General features: G+C 35.6%; 1 protein-coding gene across 3 annotated transcripts in view; it reads right to left on the reverse strand.

The window, feature by feature from the left end:
• Positions 1-1,213: 1,213 nt before the first annotated feature.
• SP4 (Sp4 transcription factor) overlaps positions 1,214-16,396 on the reverse strand; it is a 77,457-nt gene continuing 62,274 nt past the window's right edge. For 2 of the 3 annotated variants that reach the window (XM_055144976.1, XM_004604092.2), the window contains exon 6: positions 1,214-4,354. In XM_055144976.1, the coding sequence (XP_055000951.1) occupies positions 4,107-4,354 (248 nt within the window). In that variant the 3' untranslated portion in view covers positions 1,214-4,106. The remainder of the gene's footprint in view (positions 4,355-16,396) is intronic. The other variant, XM_055144977.1, reaches the window with a different exon arrangement.

The following is a 16,396-nucleotide window of genomic DNA, read 5'->3' on the forward strand; positions in this document are numbered from 1 at the left end:
AAAAAAAAAACAATCTTTTTAGTCTTTCATCAAGCCAGTGTAGTTCCCATGTTGTCTAAAATCTATAACACCTCACTTTATCTAATCTGACCTAGGCTTGAAAATCTAATTATTGAGGTTGTTTAAATAATGTATTTATTATGGCTGTGAGGTTCCTGAGATTTGCAGGACTCTCCAAGAGGTAAAAGACTTTACCTTAAGATTTTATAGGGCAAGAGTGATAGTACAGGGGGCCGGAGTGATAGCACAGCGGGTAGGGCGTTTGCCTTGCATGCGGCCGACCCGGGTTCGATCCCCGGCATCCCATATGGTCCCTCAAGCACCGCCAGGAGTAATTCCTGAGTGCAAAGCCAGGAGTAACCCCTGAGCATCGCTGGGTGTGACCCAAAAAGCAAAAAAAAAAAAAAAAAGAGTGATAGTACAGCTGCTAGGACATTTGCCCTGCACTTGGCTGACCCAAGTTCAATCTCTGGTATTCTATATGCACCCTCCCCACCCAGCACCGCCAGGAGTAATTCCTAAGTATAGAGCCAGGAGGGACCCCTGAGCATTGCCAGGTGTGACTCCAAAACAAAACAAATTAAAAATACATCGTGGTATCTATGAGCCATACACTGTTTTATAATGTTTTTAATGAACTTAAAAATCAATTTTTTCACATTCTGCCCAGTTTTCCTGATATAGTGCTTTTAAAAATTTAAATTAAAAAGTCCCTAAATCAAAATTTAATTTCCATAAATGTCTAATGCAATGGCTACAAATTAACATAAAATCTGAATTGTCATCTTTTAGCAGTATATTCAGAGAGGGTGACCATATCTTAATACCAGGATTAGGAGTTGCAATACACTTTGGAGAAACATTTACTTTCTAGTGTTCATGGTGATATGAAGGGTGATAGCTCAATTTGTTGATGTTTTATAGTTTGTATAATTAAATGAAGAAACATGTTAAACTCAAGGGAAATTTTAATAGGTTACTTGCAATTGTTATTGCAGGCAACAACTTGTACATGATTTTATTTCCAAATCCACAAAAAACAAATTTTATACAAATCAGCACTGTAAAAATGTCAATTACAGCCCCAGAGGCTTTGCTGGCAGAATAACTGTCTAAATTCTAGGATATGGGAAACAAGGTTTTTTTTTCTGGATTCATCTTTTTTTTTTTTCATTTACTTTTTTTTTCTTACAAAAAAAATTTACAAGTGAAATGTTACTACAAAACTTTTTATAAGGAATTTTTGCAAAACATTTACATTTTACCATCAACTATTTCTGTTTTAAAATCATTATGTAGATTTAATACCCTATGCTGCACATCAATTTATGTGGGATGACAACTTAGTGACATGCATTAAAAAAAACACCACAAGGCATTAAAATGAAGACTTAAATACAAATATTGTTGCAATAAAACAGTTATAAAATTGAAAAATAGGACCTAAACATCATGCTTATCTAAGTTTGACAAATTAACTTTTTCTCCTAGATTACACACTTTTATTACTGCTCTCATGAGAGTGTGATAAATAATGACTTAACATCAAGTTCTAATGTAATCAGCAACACATACACAAACCTAACCAAAGTAAGTATACTGTAAGGAAAAACTACGCTAACACTGGAGTTCTACCATGATAAATACATAGCTTTGCACTGATAATTACAATAAAGAAAAGTTTTATAACAGTGGCAAAGGGAATGAACAGTGAAATGCCATTAAACAAGACTACTGCACATCTGTGCCCTATTACTTATAACAGCTATCTCCCACTGAGTCAAATAAAGGACACTGAAATTTACGATTCTTATAAGACAGAAAAGTGGATTCAGAATGGTATGCAGAACAGACTGTCAAAATATTTCTAATTTCAGTGGCGAAATGTGCACCTGCTAACACAAATTAATATATTTTATATGCTATAAATCTATCCAGATTCAGTTTGTTAAATTTATAATAGGTTTCATTGTTGATTAAAAAATAACTTCTATTTCTGATGAACATACATATGTATGCATTAAAACTGTTCCATGGAATAATGGTGCAGAGAGCTCATACTTGGTATTATCAACAACAGAAAGTGTCACTCTGAAGAAACATGATTCAAACATTAGGAAAAGTTTCTTTGCATAAAAAAATTTATAGCACTGATTGTGTAGCATAATGATAGATAAAATATATATATTTGATGTTTCAGCTCCTATATAATAAAATTATAACACTACCAAATGCTCCTCTGTACCAAACAAAACAACAAACTGATTCTGATGTTTTAAAGCCAGATACATCAGTTATTAAGAGTACATTTAAATAAAATATACAAAACAATTTACAAAATCCAACTAAAATTTAAAGACTTTGTTACAAGTCTACAAAAGCTTTAAGAAACTTGAAATTTATAACCACAGTGTAAAAATTTTTTTCCTTTAATCTCAAAGCTTTTATATACAAACTGAGAGCACAAAAGGCCTTCAGTTTTATATAACGCTACAAAGGGCTGGCCTAAAGTGTACTTAGTGTAAACAGTGATCATTACAGTATTTCTCCTTCATCAAAAATACAAGAAACATCACAATTTTGGAAGAGAATTCTCATGAGTAGTACTTCTCCTGAAATAAAAAAGCACAAGAAAATATGTACTTATATTCAAACAGTCCCCAAACTAAAGATGTTAATAAAATCTTGCTCTCAAATGTTCAATTCCAATATGATTCTCTGTAAATGCCCTTTTAAAATATGAAACACTAATATTTAAGCTACTGGTATAATCCAATTTTTATATGAAACTTTTGGCCATCTTTCCTGTAAGATCCTTTGCATAAGCAATGAAATACTTTTCTTTAGTCACATAAATGAAAAGTATTCTGATTTTCAAAAATAATTTTGCTTCATAATATCTATTATATATGTTAGGCTGTATTTTAGGGAAAATTGTTATTGGCATAACAAAGATACTACTGTCTTATAAACTCGTCATCAGCCCTCTGACATACCACTAGAAATAAAATGGAACTGGCTAATTTTGAGCAAAGAGAAAAATGTAAATTATAATGCAGTTAAAATAATCTTCTAGGGAAAAAAATAAATTTTCTGCTGGCCTTAAATAAAACTGTGATAACTCTTTGGCTACCAAGACAAAGCATAAAGAATTCTGCACATTGTCAATGTAACTCATATTTACAGACTATGAAACTACAGAATGATTTATACTCTATGCAAGTATTTCCAATATAAATACTAAAAATGAATTTCATGGTTGAATCTAGGGTTAGGAATACAATCAACCCTAACTCTAAAACCTTCTATGTTAAGTTGCCTCATTTAATTTTTCTGAAGCTTTTTATGAATTTTGTTTTAACCATTTTTCTTGCAGCATTTTCCTAAGGTTTCAATCTAAAATTTAACCTAAGGTTTAGCTTTAAGTTCCTCTCATGTCTCCAAATGGAGAAAAGTAATTGGACTGCACTGATTGTCTACATACACACTACTATAATGTAGTGGTAATAAAGATCTGAGACGAATCTCAGATTACCTTCTTGGAACTTACAACCTAATTCAACTGCTGAAGAATTTCTAACATTTAGAAAAGACGGCCAAAACTAATTTCATTTTATTTTTCAGAAATCAAGCTAAGGAAATAAAGCAGAATATCTACTCTTAGTAAACTATTTTCTGTGCAATAGAAGAACAACAACAACAAAAATCCATGAAAGCTGTTACTGATTGAATTTATAAAAAAAGTACTTCAAAAGAAAGTAAACCCAATTAAGGTCCAGCCTCAAACTACTAAGGTCTTTAAATATGTTAACATATGATGTTAAGAGAGGGGAAGATTCAGTTTAAAGATTATGTAGCATATTTCCAAATAACTACAACTTAGAGTATGGAGTAAATACTTTTCTGTTTCCAGTACATCAGTTTATTTTTTGTGTTTTTCAAAACTCAACACTTCACATGCTGACCCAAAACCCTGGAATACTTAAAGAAGCCAAGAATGAAAACATGATTTCCTACTCTGTAATCCACTTGACCAGCCCATTTCCAGATTTTCAAAGGTGTGTAAACTTAAGTGCAGCACTAGAGGTCTCTGTTATAAATACTTTTCAGAATTCTTCCATGTTGGTGGAAACATTGGGAGTTGCTGGATTTGAATCTTGAGAAATGGCTGCGACTGTGACAATTCTTGGGGAGCCAAGCACCTCTGTGACAGATGAGTCCAGTTCTCCGGAGGTAACAATGGCAAGAGCTGTCCCACCACCCTTCTTATTCTGGTGTGTTTTGACATGTTTGGAAAGATGATCACTCCTCATAAACCTTTTAGAACATTCTGGACATTCAAATCTCTTTTCACCTAGACAGAAAAACAGTAAGTTATTTATGTACTTTTAAAAATATTATTTTTTATCATGCAGACTTTTAACTTGTGACTATGGCAAAGTACTTTAAACACTGCAAGAAAGAGCAAAGCAATGTGATTGGGAATGAAAGTGAAGTTCAAAGTCCCAGTTCTACACAACTAATTGGAAATAAAAACTGAAGCTAATGCAATCAAAACTCTGGGTTTCAGTTTCCCTATCTATGAAATAAGTGGTTTCCAATTGATGCTCTCAAAAATCTCTTCCAAATATAACAATATATAATTTGTGTTCAAAACTCCTGTCCAGTCTTCCTAAAACTAGCCAGTTGTGGCTGGAGACGTAGTAAAGAGGTAGTTGCTTGCCTTGCTGGTCCTGTTTTGATCTCCAGTACCACAAGGTTCTCAGAGAACCAGTACCCCTCACCCTCAAATACACACAAAAAACAAACCTGAGAGCCAACTTTCCCACCAAACTACCTACCTGGCTTTGGTTAAAATGCATGGAGACATAAAGCATCTTAGAATTAATTCTAATAAATTTAATGATTTAATAATACATCCAATTTCTTTATAAGGTGAGTAGGTAAATTACATTTCAAATTTAATAGAATTTTTAGGTCTTGCAGATCAAACTACAGGCTATTAAAACTAAGCAAATTGTAAACATGCTTCTCTAAGATTAAAAAAAGGAGTTCTACTGGGATAAAAATACTTCTATGCTTTAGAATAAAAAGTAACTAAAAGCCAGTTAGGTCATTTCATTCTTGTGCATAAAAGATAGGACACATAAAAATTAGGTTAACAGTGTACTGTTCATCATGTAACAACAATTCACTTAGTCCTTCCCTCTGAAACTGTTACTTAAGGGAATAATATTTTCCCGATTTGATAATGAATCTTGGGTAAGAAAAATTTGGCTGACTTTCCTACTGGACTCTGCTGTTTGACTTACTAGTAGAAAATCTATAGGCTCAAGTTTGTCCATTACAGATTTTCCCCTCTTCTTTATGTGTTTGTTTTTAGCTCTTAAAAAAAATTCATCTTCATTATCTTACTGAGCTGCTTCTTTTTCTTTCAGTCATAAAAATGATAGATTCTTGAATGGATAAATGGTTCAGACAAAATTCTCAAAGATATTAAAAATAAAGGCAATTAAGATTAAAATGAGTTTTATGAATTCTGACACCCAGATATAGGCAAAATAATTAAATATGGCTAAGTTTAAAACTAACCTTTACCTTCCAACTTTCCCATTAAAAAAAAAAAATTCTCAGTTCACATGTAAAACAAAATCTTATTATCTTATGTTACATTTTCATTTTTAACATAAATTAAGCTGGGACCCAAAATTAATCTGCTTCAGAATGAAAAAACTTATTTATGTCAAAGTAGGATTCAAGATGCCTAATTTCTAATTTGGGCTTTTTGTGTTCTCTAAACACATATACTCTGTCCTTTTATAGCTACAATAGCCAACAGTTGCCAGAGAAAGTCGTCAGGTGGTGAGGGCTAAAGTCATAACATCATTCAGTTAGCACTAAGTCAAAGACGAGCAAACTGTTCACATAATAGTTGCTTAATAAATAATTGTTAATTTGATTTTCATGAACTCTGTCATTCTTCGTGGAACCTCTATAATATGTTCTGTACTGGTGATACAAAAATGAGCAAGTGTAACTTTAAGAAGCTTCCATTCTCCAGAGACACTTATTTCTAAGCATCTAGAGTTATCAGTGCCAATTAAAGAGAAATCAGAGTACCCAGCTACTCAGTGGCAAAGTAAATGGAAAACAATGGTGACATAGTTTGTGAGTAAATTTTTTTTAAGTGAATCACCGTGAGGGTACAGCTACAGATTTACATATTTTTGTGCTTGTGTTTCAGTCATACAATGCTCAAGTACCAATCCCTCTACCAGTGCCCATTCTCCACCACTGATAATCCCAGTATCCCCCCACCTCGCCCCACCTCTGTGGCAAGGCATTCCCTTTTGTTTTCTCTCTCTCCTTTTGGGTGTTGTGGTTTGCAACAGAGGTACTGAGTGGCCATCGTGTTCAATCTATAGTCTACTGTCAGTACGCATCTCCTATCCTGAGCAGGTCCTCCAACCACACTTTACTTGGTGTTCCCTTCTCTGCCTGAGCTGCCTTTTCCCCCAGCATGTGAGGCCAGCTTCCAAGCCATGGAGCAAACCTCCTGGTACTTATCTCTACTACTCTTGGATATTAGTCTCCCGGTTCTGTTACTTTATATTCCATAGATGAATGCAATCTTCTATGTCTGTCTCTCTTTTTAACTCATTTCACTTAGCATGACTTTCCATGATGATCCACTTACATGCAAAGTTCATGACTTCATCTTTTCTAATAGCTGCATAGTATTCCATTGTGTAAATGTACCAAAGTTTCTTAAACAGTCATCTGTTCTCGGGCCCTGTCAGTAGATTTTCTAAACTGTCTGCTCCTAAGTACATATCCAATATATTTCAACCAATGAAAGTTAGCTAGGAAGAGTGGTGGGAGGGAAACTGGGGACAGTGGCAGGAAATGTACACTGATAGAGGGGTGGGTGTTGGAACACTATGACTGAAACCTGACCATGAACAGCTTTGTAACTTTGTATCTTACAGTAATTCAATTTAAATAAATAAGAAAGTTAGCTAAACTCTCAAAATAAGTAAATTACACTGAAAAATTAAACTACCACTAGAGGAATGGTATTTCTGTTTATTATTCTTTCCTATAGAAGGTGGTATCAATTTCCAAATTTTCTTTTTTTTTTTTTGCTATTTGGGTCACACTCAGCGATGCACATGGGTTACTCCTGGCTCTACACTCAGGAATCACCCCCGGCGGTGCTCAGGGGACCATATGGGATGCTGGGAATCGAACCTGCGTCGGCCACGTGCAAGGCAAACGCCCTACCTGCTGTGCTATTGTTCCAGCCCCCAAATTTCTAAATTTTCTACCATTAGAAAACATTACTAAACTTTATCTTCAGGAGGGATAGTCCCTGAGCTACATAACTATACTTTTCATATTTATACTTGTATATAAATATGTAAGTGTATATATATATATATATATATATATATATATAGAGAGAGAGAGAGAGAGAGAGAGAGAGAGAGAGAGAGGGCCTTGAACTGATGTAGCTAGAAGAGACTACATAGGGACTATAAGAAGGAATGTGGGCAGACTGCAAGAAGAAACACTGGCAACCAGCTGATGGTCAGCAGGGAAACTAGGATCTAAATCTTACAACAGCAAGAACTGAATCTGGCCAACAACATGAAGGAGTCTGGAAGTAGATTCTTCCTCCAGTACATGCAATAAGAAACACACCAGGGGCTGGAGCCATAGTACAGTGGGGAGGGTGTTTGGATGCACAAGGCCGACCTGGGTTTGATTCCCAGCATCCCATATGGTCCTCCAAGCACCACCAGGAGTAATTCCTGAGTACAGAGCCTGTGCCCTGTGCCCAGGTGTGACCCAAAAAGCAAAAAAAAAAAAAAAAAAGAAAAAGAAAAAGAAAAGAAACCAGAATGACAAACACGCTGCAAAGATGCCTCCAGAGCTTGTGCCAGGCTGTTTCATCCGGGGTATCCTGAAGGGGGGCCAAGTGAGTCTAGCACTCACCTCAACAGAGCCCAGCAGCCAAAAACTTCCATAACCCAATTGCCCACCACCCTGCTCTGGGACCAATCTCCACATACTTGGGATGAGCCTCATGCATAAGAAAGGGTCTGTTGAAAAACCCAGGCATGCAGGATTTGTGACTAAAACCTCCAGGCTTTCAGAGTTGGGAAGGGGCAACCTCCCTCCATTTCCCCATTCTTCCGGGAGTCTGGCAGTCATGCCCATGAACTACCTCTGGCACCATATAAGCTCATTAACGGTCATTACCCAGAGAAACTCACAAATAAATCTCAGAAGAGAGCAACAAGCTGCAGAGATACCTCGGGAACCCAAAGTCACCAACAAGTTAAAAATTTAATTCCAGCTCTATCACCCTATTTAAAATTTTAGAATTCCTGGAGATGAGACACACGATATGTCATACTCCACCCCACTGATCCCACTGATGTACCAAGAGTACCACACCATATTTAATAAGGTGTTAAGTAGAAGGTAACTGTTCTCAATCAAAAAATAAAATAAATTATTTGGGATTTGCCTTTGGGGCAGGTTTGGATGGTGGTGGGAAAATTCAATATAATGGTGGTGGGAAGGTATAATGGTGGTAGGACTGATGTTGGAATATTGAATGGAATAAATTATTATGAACAACTTTATGAAAATCAAAATGAAAAATTACAAAATTTTAAAAGAAATAAAATTAAAAACCTGAAAAAAAAAAGAAACAAACCAGGTCAACACCTTGAAATGCCAAGCAAAGTATCCATGACAGTGCCCACTGAGACTTCTTAGAGAAAATGTGACATAATGAAAGTGCTATTTTAAGCATTTGCGATAATTTGTTATGGCAGCAACAGAAAGTTAATAGTTACATAAGAGATAACCTTGAAAAATTCAGCCTAATGAAAAATAAAGTATAGCTGATTGTATGCTTCAAATTCTGCGATATATTTTCATTATAAGTATCCAAAGCATGTCAAGTATAAATTTGAAACAGTCTCCAAGAAAATCAAGAACATAACCCAAAATATTTTAATAAATTATGAAAAATTTTTGTCTTCTATTGCCTATATTGTCTAGAATGTCATGCTATATTATTACATGATTAAAATGAATCATCCTTTAAAATGATTTAAGCAGAAACTGTATGAGACTACTTGCTACCATAATATTAATAGTATTATCAGGAAAAAAGTGACTGAGATTCAAATAAAATCATGTATCTGGGTGAATGGCTGAAATAAGTTGAACATTTTTATTTATTTGACATACCTATCAAGAGTCAGTTATCTTGCTGTCATAGTACTACTTATAATTCTGTCTTCAAAATGTTACCCTCAAACCTAAACTAATAAAATCTTTAAAACATACTTTATTTCTAAATTTACCCTTTGACATCATACCTTCATATTTACAACCTAAAATCAATTTCAGGATAAAAAATTATTAATTTCCTTGAGTTTTCATAAGAAAATATCATAAACAAGGTGACTTAAAATAACATTATTATTCTCTCAGTTTTAGAGATTGCACATCCCAAATACTTCACCAAAGTCTCTAGAGAATTCCTTGCCCAATTTTAGTTACTGGTGACTTCTGACACCCCTTGGCATACTCCCACATCTCTTTAGTCTCTGTCTTCACAGAGCCTTCCCTCTGTAAGCCTTTGTCTCTCCTTAGATGGGTATCAAAAAATTGGATTTAGTGTCTACTAGGTCCTAAATCCTAGAAACTAGGTATATAATTCAACCTTTATTTGATTTCATTTAATTTGCAAAAAGATTTCTCTCCATAAAGTCATACTGACAGATACCAGAAGTTAGCATTTGAACATTATCTTCCTGGGGGACAATTCATCTGTTACTGGGACTATTTTCAATGTCTGGCACTCACTAAGCCTAGGTAAAAACCACATCCGATATTCAATTAATAACTTCCACTGAATGTCCCAGTACATAAAAACTTTCTCAGTAAAATAACTGAACTTTCTATATGGATTCACATTACAGAATCTTTTTTGGATCTGTTCTAAAAACAAGTTATTCAAATAAAGAAATCTACAGTCCCTAGATTCCTCTAACGTGTCCCTCCTCCTTCATAGACATTCTTATTTACCACCCAGTCTATAATATAAAAATGAATCCTTTAATAAGTATTCTCAAATCACTAATGTGACTTATGAATAAAAGTAAATGAGAGTTGACAATCTTAAAGTCACATGGCTTAAATTTTCCTGAAGTAGACTAGGAGTAAGGTTTAAGGAGAGGTTTAGTGGGAGAATAAAGACTTAAGAAGGTTATAGAATTTATTAAAGAAACAAGGAAACTAATAGAAAGGACAGAATTGATAGACTGCTCTCAGATTAGCTGGTATCAGCGATCATGAACTTAGTGGGACATTAATGTCCACAATATAATTTTTTTAAAAACCTTTTTTCCAATAAGGAATTATTTATTCAAATATAGAATCTCTTCGGTCATTTAATTATATAAATGCTTTTGTTAGACAATCTTGTCTCCTCTAACAGTTCAAACTACCATTTCAAGCTGGTAACTATATCAAGATCTAGGTTCCTAATTGCAATGGAGAATTCCAGATCTCATGGGTGTGCCCCATCTCACAAACAGAACTCATCAATTCTTTCTCCCTACACCTTGTAATTCTTCAGAAAAAGAGGAAACCCCCCCAAAAATAAACAAGAATAAACCAGTAGATGGTGACCTTCAAAAATTCACTCTTTGAAAGACACCAGAAAACTGAGAAAACCTGTAAAAACTAACCTTTGTGGACTCTAGAAATGAAGAGTTGCAGTAAGGCAGCACATGTTAAACAAAGAAAAGGTGCTGAATCTCATTTGGCTTGCAATCTTTCTGGTGCTAGTCCCCAATTTTCTGCCAACAAAAATTACTTTCCGACCCACAAAAAAGTTACTGCTATTAAACTGATAATGAGTTTCATCCACTAGTCCATGAACCAGTGCTGTTCTATAGGTACAAAAAGGTTGAAAACCATCATTCTGATTTTTTAAAACCTTTGTCATTGTTGTAGTGGCCAGGTATTGCACACCATGTAGCAGCAGTGCTCATATACTTGGCTAGGTCTGACTTAGGGGCAAGAGGCACAAGCAGGCTTTGATCCCTGCATGCCTGACCCAGGTACTCACTGAGGGGTGTATCCTTTAGCAGTGATGCTTGCACACTTGTTCACTACAAACTATGTTCTTTGGTGGGAGTGTTTAGGAACATTCAGTTGTAGTGCCTGCTAGGAGGTTGCTGTCGTGCACACTGTGGGTCACAGCCTTTCAGTTATGGTGACTCAAACATACCTGGCTGTACTGCAACCACAAATAGCTTGTGACATTCCAGACAGCAGTTTCCAGGACCTCCGAGTCCTGGAAGCCACCAAGCTAACCTCTGGGTGCAGGAAACCACTCCACAACCCTCCTAGCTCCCTAGCAGGTGGAAACCACCAGAGGGAGCAGAGCAGCATTTTCTAAGAATATGAATCACTTGATCTGGAGGGTGAAGTGATAGTACAATAGACTGACACATACTTCTCCTGTGGCTCCAACCCCTGTCAGTACTTAACATCCCCAAGCTGACTAGAAGCAAGCGTTTAGAACAGAGGGGGGAATAGCCCTTGAACACTGCCACATGTGGGCCAACAGAGAGACAGAGAGAGAGAGAGAGGGAGAGAGAGAGAGAGAGAGAGAGAGAGAGAGAGAGAGAGAGAGAGAGAGAGAGAAATGTTTAAAATATTTAAAGTAAGCTTAAAGCATTTCAGTTCTGAGTTATTCAAGCAAACAGGGTGAGAGTGGTATTATTTAAAAAATAATAAAACATGGGCAGATGGGGGCCCTGGTAAATGAGCTTTTGGGAAATAATTATTAAGAAAATTATTTCTCAGGGACTGAGGAAATGTACAGTGGGTAGGATGTTTGCCTTCCACATGACTGACCTTCCACCCCAGAGCTCCATAGAGCCTCCAAGGTTGATTCTGAGGGTAGAGCTGAGAGTAAACCCTGAGCAGAGCAGGTGTGACATCCACCCCTCCCACCCAGCCCCACCCCCACAAAAAAGAAAAGAATTTAAGAAGAAATAGAGCAGTCTTTAAGTACCCCAAAGGCACTAAGAACACATTTCTTTGAGATGCAAAACGTAAGCTCTTCAGAGCAGAGGTACCACCCAAATGCAGAGAGCCAAGTACAACCCAGAGAAGGACAGACCCTTTAGAAAATGACAAGCTACAGGAAAATTTAAAGGTCATGATAATCTGAAAGGAACATTAAGAGTTCAGGGCTTTCTCTGTGACAATGCCCAGACTTAACTTTTATGTCTGCAGAGAATTCTCCCTCTCTCTCTCAAAAATATTTTGTTACTAAAAATAAAAATATTTCCAAGTCACTGATACTTGCTTTGAAATACACAGGCCTTGAAAAATTTGTTTTATGTATCTGTCTGAATGTGGGAGTGTGATAGAGGTTTTTTCTAAAACAAAATGATGAAATCACACAGTGAGGTTACAAATCTAACGGTAAGGCGGCACTAGACGCACCAATACAATAATAGTGTACAGAAAGCTTCCTTAAAAAAAAAAACAACAAACAACAAACAACATTACCATAATGCTAATTCAAAACTGAGTCTATTTACCAAAACTCATTCATTATTAATTTATGTCTCAAATAAAGTTATGTATCTCTAGTCATAGTTTTTTAACAACTATTTTCCTTTTTGCTTTTTGGGTCACACCTGGCAATGCATAGGGGTTACCCCTGGCTTTGCACTCAGGAATTATTCACAGTAGTGCTGGGGGATCATATGGGATGCTGGGAATTGAACCTGGGTCTCGTGCAAGGCAAACTCCCTACCCGCTGTACTATTTTTGATACTATAATTTTGAAAGGATTACAAAATGCTCAAGAGGTTATAGAACATTAACCTCATTTGAATCTGTCTTTCATTATTAAAATACAAATCAGCAAATAACAGAAACTTCTTTAGTTATCTTAAACTATAAGTGTTATCTTAAACTATAGATGCTAGGATTATAATAAAAGAATATGAAACAAAGCTGCTGTAATTTTTCTATATGCGCATAAAGGCTAAATTCAAAGTTTTAATTTTTCAACTATTGAAAGTACTTCACCTCTTCTGTAAAACCTGGAAAAATTCTATTACAGTTGTAAGGATTTGAGGATAGTTAAAAGCATGTAGATCGCGATTCACTTGATCGATTCAGTTTCACCATGAATTTAATCCTGTAAATTGGATCTGAATCTGCACAGTTCACTTTTGTTTATCCAATTTTGTTAGCAGTCTTCATTACATCAATAAACTTCACTTAATGTTTTTTTTTGTTTTTTTTTAACAATTTTATTTTTTATTTATTTATTTATTTATTTATTTATTTTTGCTTTTTGGGTCACACCCAGCGATGCTCAGGGGTTACTCCTGGCTTTGCACTCAGGAATTACTCCTGGCGGTGCTTGGGGAACCATATGGGATGCCGGGGATCGAACCCGGGTCGGCCACGTGCAAGGCAAACGCCCTACCCGCTGTGCTATCGCTCCGGCCCCTAAACTTCACTTAATGATGGAAAGCCATCTCTATAAAGATAATTCCAATATTTGGGACACTGATTATCTTTAAGCCCTCTCCAGCAATAGGAACCATAAAATTAGCTATCAGAACATACACATTCCTGAGGAAAATGCACACAAAAAGAGATCACAATTTCAAAACCAACAACACTTGTCATACAGATGCTGAGTATTTTGAAAGTAAAAGTCAGTCCTTTGAGAAATTCTGAACTAAATAAATCATGCTTATAAATATAAAACTATAAAACTTCCTAATTATTCAATAGTGAAAACAAAACAGTAAAAGCAGAAAGCACAGCAACTGCATACATTGTAGTTACCTCATTGCTAACCATAATATAGGTTAAGCAATTTACTTTTATAAGGGTAACAGAGTACTACAAGAGTAAGAATAAATTATAAATATATTAGTGAAGCTAGAACATTTCTCATACTTTCTAACATGGGAAAGTAGACCTTGGGGAAAGATGAAGAAAGAAAATCCCTCATTGACAAAAGAAAGCAGAAAAGAAAGGGAATATTAACATGAAAGGGATATTAATGTCTATGATAGGTCATTCCAGAAGCAAAGGTATATGGCATTATAAAACTAATTTCTGTAATTACAGATGTTAAGAGTATAAGCAAAAGATTAAAAGGTGCTTTAGAAATAATTACTATGAAAAATTAGGCGACAGAAAGTCACCCAGTGTATAAAAACTATTCAAATAAGAAGAACTGGCCAAAGAATATATATATATATATATATATATATATATTGCTTTCAGAAAAGTGTCTTTTATGTATAGAACATAGGTACTTTAGGTCCTACAACAGCCTCAGGAAAATATTTTATAACTGTACTTCTTTTCTCAAATTCCTCAATCATCAGACAACCATAATTGTTGAGGTTTCAGTTATCTTAATGACTGACAGCTATCAGTCATTCAAATATCTGTTCAACTGAAGGGAATGTTTATCTCACAACAACTGAATATAATGGGGATAAACTAAAAAATAACGAGAACAGGCTTAAATACATCAGTTTTCGTCGAAACCAGATACACCAGGCAAGTAATTTTGGTTCCTTATGATCAATACCACTACTACCCACCCACCCACCCACCTACACATAAACACACACTTACTCAATGCCCAGCCTTAGATTGCAGTAAATATAAAATTTAAAATCTAGTTTTAAAATGTAATGGCAAGTACGCACTGTTTACAATTGCCACAATATGGAAAAAACCAGAGTACCCAAAAACAGATGACTGGCTAAAGAAACTCTGGTATATCTACACAATGAAATACTACGTAGCTGTCAGAAAACATGAAGTCATGAAATTTGCACATAAGTGGATCAACATGGAAAGTATCATGCTGAGTGAAATGAGTCAGAAAGAAAGAGACAGACATAGAAAGATCGCACTCATATGTGGAATATAAAGTAGCTGAGAGATACAAGCTTACAATGTTGCAATTTCTGACAGATATTTCTCTGGACTTAGTTACTAAAATACTAAAATACAGAAATCCAAAACTGTGCGGCTGCTAGTGCAGCCTCTCGATCTCATATCTCTTCATTCTCGGCAATGGAAAACAAATTATCAAATGCTTTCTTTTCAGCAGATCGACTTTAGGGGGGAGAAACTCCAAATCAATAATAGTGAGTTTTTTTGTTGAAATATTGAATGTAATCAAGTAAAGTGAAAGTAAAGTGAAATTTACCAGTTACACATGCGGGGTAGGTGGCTGGGGAGGTGGGGGGAAGGGGAGAGGTATACTGTGATTCTTGGTGGTGGAACATGTGCACTGGTGAAGGGATGGGTGTTCGAGCATTGTATAACTGAGACTTAAACCTGAAAGCTTTGTAACTTTCCACATGGTGATTCAATAAAAGAATAAATTTTTTAAAAATTTTAAAAAATGGGGCTGGAGTGATAGCATAGCAGGTAGGGTGTTTGCCTTGCACGCGGCCGACCCAGGTTCAAATCCCAGCATCCCATATGGTCCCCTGAGCACCGCCAGGAGTAATTCCTGAGTGCAGAGCCAGGAGTAACCCCTGGGCATCGCCAGGTGTGACCCAAAAACCAAAAAAAAAAAAAAAAAATTAAAAAAATGTAATGGCAAGTGATAAACTTACTTCAGACAAGTATTTCATCTTCCAATAGCTGACAATAAAGTTACCACTTCGGAATATTTTTCTTTTATTTATGATACTATGTACTAACTTGGATAGACACAGCAAACATAATCTCCAAAGCTCAAAGCAACTGCTTATGAAACACTAGCCCATCATACAATACAGAAATTGAGAACAAAATGACTGGCTCAAATCAAATGAGTTAGGAGGCACCAATTTCCAAAGACTTTCAAATAATGAGAACATGATTTTCAGAAATAAGTTTCAAATGAAAGCATAATGTGAAGTCAGCAAAATTGGCATAACGATTTATGAAAATATACACATTATATCATTTAGATCAAACTAAAGTTTAGATAGCTTCATCGAACACTTCTTTTACTTTAATGTTTACGGTCCTAGGTCCCTTTGATAATCAAATTACAGAGTTCAAAACTGTAAATCAACTCTGCTCAACTTTTCAATTGTCATTTCTAAAGCCACACCACCACAGATTATAGAGAAAATTTATTAGATAATAATGTATTAGTTATTATTTATAATATATATGAGTTATAATATATATCACAAGTTTCTTCAAGAACAGGTGCTTGCCTTGCACATGGCTGACCCAGGTTCTATCCCCAGCATCCCATATGGTCCTTGGAGCCCCAGTAGAAGTGACCCTGAAC

The sequence above is a fragment of the Sorex araneus genome, chromosome 1, assembly GCF_027595985.1.
Source record: "Sorex araneus isolate mSorAra2 chromosome 1, mSorAra2.pri, whole genome shotgun sequence".
NCBI classification, from domain to species: domain Eukaryota; kingdom Metazoa; phylum Chordata; class Mammalia; order Eulipotyphla; family Soricidae; genus Sorex; species Sorex araneus.